Source organism: Fulmarus glacialis, unplaced genomic scaffold (assembly GCF_000690835.1).
Source record: "Fulmarus glacialis isolate BGI_N327 unplaced genomic scaffold, ASM69083v1 scaffold31078, whole genome shotgun sequence".
Taxonomy (NCBI): Eukaryota; Metazoa; Chordata; class Aves; order Procellariiformes; family Procellariidae; genus Fulmarus; species Fulmarus glacialis.
In genome coordinates this window covers 23,484-28,657 of record NW_009228135.1, presented here as the reverse complement: position 1 = coordinate 28,657, position 5,174 = coordinate 23,484, and the positions used below count along the sequence as shown (strand labels likewise).

The window sequence follows — 5,174 nt, the reverse complement described above, 5'->3', positions numbered from 1 at the left end:
TATATATATATATATATTTTTTTTTTTTAAATCTAATCTGGATTACTTGAAGAAACTAAAGCACTTACGCTTTTAATCTTGTAATAAGGCAGTGTGTATAAATCGTCTTTGCTAGGTGGTGCTCATGAGGGTCTCCAGCACTTGGGTCCTTATGGCAATATCCCAAATATCGTGGCTGAGCTGACAGGAGATAACGTACCAAAGGATTTCAGTGAAGATCAAGGATATCCTGACCCTCCAAATCCCTGCCCTATTGGAAATACAGGTAATTCTGCTCTAGCCTTCGCACCTGTATCTTCACTGTACATCTTGCAGTCTTCCAGCGCTGTACTAGGCAGTACGACACTTAATCAGCAACGGGTGTTTACTCTCATTCTCTACCGCAGGAGCAGAACTGTTGAGCAATCAGGTGTTTTAGATGAGATTTCTTTTTTTTTTAATATGTACACCTTCTGTATTGCTATATGACTGCTAGAGAAGGTCAGGTGGAAGAAATCATCTTGACCTCGGAGTAGAAGATAGTGAGATTTATGACAGCGTCTTGTTCCTGAGGGAGTTCATTTTTAGGCTGGCCCCTGAAAAAAGTTATCATTCTGTACAGATGAGATTTACCCTTATTTTAGAGACTTTCATTGTGCCAAGAGGAATGAAACTGTCTGCCCTGATCTCCAACCCAGACCATGAGTCAATATTTAAGATACCTTGGCTCCAATCCATGTGGCTTTATAGCTCACTGAGGGTGCATCTGTGCCAAGAAACGGAGAACTGTGTGGACGTACCCCAACGCGTTGCACGCAGGCTCGCTCTGGCAGAGGAGCAGTGCCGCCTCGGCGTGCCAGAGCGGTACGGTACCCGGGATGCCCGGTACCTCCCTCCCCGGACGCTCGCAGCTGCGCATGTACCGAGCCACGCAGGGGCTAGGGCTGAAGGATCTCTAAAGCAGCACTGCGTGTGCATGATATAGACACACCCTAAGGGAATTGATCTTTTTCCTGTTATTGGAGCCAAGGAATGACTTCCAGTACTGAAAGTAGTAGTAAAACACCCATTGGCTGCCTTGGGAGCTGGAACTGGGAATGAGCGCTCTATTTTTCTCTCATTTTTTATTTGTGAGCTAAGAAATCCTTTCAAAATCTTTTCTGTTTAGTCTTCTTTTATGTTATTTGGATAATGCAAAACAGTTGTCTGTATTCTTACTAAAAATGTTCTAACTCACTTAGAATTGATCAAAAAATAAATATTTGTCATGAAAAGTTTTGCAAAGAGTGTTTTTACATTTTGTTCAAAAATACGACAAAATTTCGAATAGTCCTCCCTTACTGTTTTCTGTTACAGCCCATTTGGTGATGATGCCTGCATCTCTTCTGAAATAATATCTAATCTTCCATTTTGTTCAATATAGCTGTTGTCTGACAGGTCGTAAATGGTGGCCTTAGGTTTTCTCACACACACAGGCACACACACAGACTTCCTATCTTCTGTGCTTGCCCATTAGACTTCTGTTAGTGATTAGTGATAGATAGTAAATAAATGAAAAACCTGGCATCCAGAGAAATACCTTTGAAAATCCCTTCAATTTTTCTTCCTTAGGTGAAATAAAAGTTGTTAGCTAAGCTGATACAGTCAGATCTGAACACAGGGGGAATTCTTAGGGAAGTGCTGCCTGCTCAGATAAATGGCTCTGTCGTAGGTACGCTGTGAGTGAAGATAGTATCTGCTAGGATTAGAGTAAAATGTTTTTCAGAGCCTTAAATGGAAATTCAAGTGGTGACTGTATTATGCATACAAATTACCAGAGGCTTTCCTCAATCAGGTCTGTGGATTTGCTTAATGGAAAACAATTTTTCCAGTCACTGTCTACATATGCACATTCCACAGCGGGAATACATAAGCCTGGAGCACTTGAGCTTGAAGACTTTGGGATTAGCAGTCACGGAGGGCACACATATGTCCAGCTGCCCTTTGTGTTTTCTACCAAAAGACGCAGATGCTCTGAGGTCTACCACATTTCTGTTGCCACCTGCTTCTCTCTTGAGATGACTCTGTCCCTGCTGAGACTGACATAATTTTTAAGTGCTTGTAGTTAACTTTAATGGTGGCTGAGTTACTTAGCCAGTATGGTTAGTTTTCCCCTGATTCCTATTGGCAACTTAATTTTTTTCCCCATTCTAAGGAGAAAAGAGAGAGAGCAGGATCTGTTGGACTCAGAATAACCTCCTCAGGTCATTGAATCAACTCATTTTTAAGTCAAGTCTTTGCTGTTTCCCACATCTAAGGGAAAAAATCTGCAAGTCTTTTTACATGATGATCGCGCAAGGACAGAAGGGAAAGCCCACAGGCGTGCCCTCTGGAGTGCCGGTGTGCTGGCAGGTGTAGCTGCTTGGATGCCCAGCATCATGCCCCGGGTGGTAGGACCAAGGAGGAACTTGGACTGCAAGCTCCCCATGCTGACAAAGCAGAGGGAGCTCCAGGAGCAGACTCTATCCAAAGAGCTACTCTGGCCTCAAGTTGCTGAATCTTTGTTTGATCTAAAGATGACTTATTTTGGTAAAAAGTCCATAAGCTGATTTTTAAAAGGATATTATCCTTGATGTGACACTGTCTGCAAAACCATCCATTGTGATTAAAGGAGGTTTCTGGACCCATCAGATTAGGTACCAATCTGCAGAAATGTCTTCAGCATAAAACTTCTGCCACATTGCATTTTTATGAGATCTTATGATGCATAAATGATTTTCAGCCATTTTGAACGAAGTAGCAAACCAGAAATGGAGTTCCATGAAGAGCTACTCAGTGAAGGAAATTCTGTCTTTGCTCACAGCATCGTTTTACCATGAGCTTCAAAAGTATTGCCTAAACAAGTTCTACAACTTCCTGTGGGCATTTAAAAATGAAAAGAGGTTCCCTTTTGAATCTGAATAACGTGCAGTTCTATGTAAAATCAAGCTCAATCACTAATTTAAAAGAAAAACAAAAAGGAGGGGGAGAGCTTGGAAAATAAACTTGTTTAAATTTGAAGTTGTGTTTTTTTTAAAAAATAAATATTTAAATATATCCTGACAAACTCCTTTCAAAAGAAAAAAATACCTGTATTTGCCAGTCATCCAGTTCTTTAAATGTTTGGGGTTTTTTTTTTTAATTGCATAATTGCATTTAAGAAGTTCGCTGATTAATGTGGCACATATTGTGTGTTTCAAAGCTACTAAGCACTCGGTGCTTTCTAACATACTTTGCAGCTGACGATGGGTGTCTAGAAAACACTCCAGACACAGTCAGGGAATACCAGCTGCACCAGCACCTTTTTGATCCAGAACATGACTATCCCAACATGGGCAAGTGGGTGAGTACATGCTTATTTTTGTTGCATGTGAAACTGGGTATTGTCTGCTGCTGCGTGGGATACTATGAAACCACAAGGAGAATATTGTGCTTATTGATGGAAAAATTATCACCCTAAGGGAAACTTCTCAAAAAGGTGAACTTGCCCTTAAAAATATAGAAATAATGCCTGTGACTGATGAAAAGACCATAAAAACAGAAAGCAGAAATCCTTGTCTTATTACTCGTCCCAAAGAATGACAACTATGTATGTGCTTGATAAATGCAACAGACCCCATTTCAAACTACAGTGAACATGTAAACAAAATTAGTGCAGATTTTAGCAAAAGATTTCAAAACATAACAGGGCCCTAATTTGAAAGATTATCCAGGTTCAGTGACTATTCACTGTTCAGCTACTTAGATGCTAAAAAAAAAAAAATAAATGGAGCGCAGCAGTGCCTAAACACCTTTAAAAATCTAGGTCCAGACAACTTGCTCTAAGGAATCCTTACTGGCTTAAGGATTTTGGAGGACTTGATGCTGCTTCTTCCTCTATTCAGGTTGTGCACTATATTATACTGAAAACCTATTTTATGCATTGCATATAATAAATACACGAGCTACACTAAAGGCAAAAATCTTGCTCTGAGCGTACAAGGACTTTAATAACTCCAGCTAGACTATTTCTGCAGGCTAGAGGCTCCAAAGAGAGCTTTGCCGCTTAATCTTAGATTACATCAGTTAAATGTCCAATCCCAAATCCATCTTCAGGCGCCAGGAAAACAATAACAATGATTGTAATTTATGCTTCTAGAGCAAATCATGAAATCTCATTTTACATTGTTATAACACTTTACTTAAGATTGCCTTAAACCCGTGCTCTGTAAGCGTATATCGATAAATAGACATGTTTGGCAGCCTCTTCTCCTGCTGTAATTGTGAGACAATGATTCATCGTTCGTAATCAAACCAGTGTAAGATTTATAGTCTTAATTACTTATGTAAATGCTAAATTTCTAGAGAGAATCATGCCAAAAATCCAAATTTTGGAAACTCTTGTTGCATTCTAAGTAATTACCATCAAAGGCTTTCATTTTAAAAATACCAGATGGTGAACTTTCTTATTTATGCCAGATAATGCTGTTAGTTTTCTTACTATTCATAAGTAATTTACTATCATAATACCATTTTGAAGACTGTAAAAGTACTTCTGTAAATCTTTGGCCTATAGCAATATTTCAGAATCAAGCACACATACTACATTGTCATCAGCAACATATATACTTAACAAATGGTGGGTAATCATTAGTGAATACTGGCCTTTTTTCATTTCTCCATCCATCACTACTAATTCAGGGGAAAAAACTGCTCATGCGTGGATTAAAACAGACTGTTAGGTACTAAACAGTAATCATATCTAGCTGCAGTGTAGCAACTCCAGATCTTTTTAATTAGAGATGAAACAGCTGGTAATGTGCATGAGCAAATGTTCTGCCGAGATCCAGGAGAATTGCCCCGACTGCCTCCGCATTGTATATTACTACACATTAAAAAGATAAATACAACGGTATCTGGTTTTATGGCTGGTTTTGTTATTTTTATCTCTGGCAAAATAAGAGCAGAAAAGCACTCTAAAAATTAGCTCTTTGAGACTTTATAAGGGAGAGATAAAGTAGATCAGATCTTTGAGGTCACTTACTGTCATCTGGAATAGGTCGTAAATGACCGATGCAGCCGACGGCGGGCTGCCCGGTGGGCAGCTGGGTGCACCCCCATCCTCCCCTGCCCCCAGCCACCAAAACCCCCTCTGCCCGCCACAGCCCGCTCCTGCGTCTCCCGTGGAAGAGCCTGGG

The 5,174-nt window shown here is 40.1% G+C and overlaps 1 protein-coding gene across 1 annotated transcript in view; it reads left to right on the top strand.

The window, feature by feature from the left end:
• Nucleotides 1-88: 88 nt before the first annotated feature.
• Nucleotides 89-5,174, top strand: part of SCG5 (secretogranin V (7B2 protein)) — a gene marked incomplete at its 5' end in the record, with an annotated part of 13,490 nt that continues 8,404 nt past the window's right edge. The window contains 2 exons of the mRNA XM_009583391.1: nucleotides 89-265; nucleotides 3,237-3,340. Coding sequence (XP_009581686.1) covers nucleotides 89-265; nucleotides 3,237-3,340 — 281 coding nt within the window. The remainder of the gene's footprint in view (nucleotides 266-3,236; nucleotides 3,341-5,174) is intronic.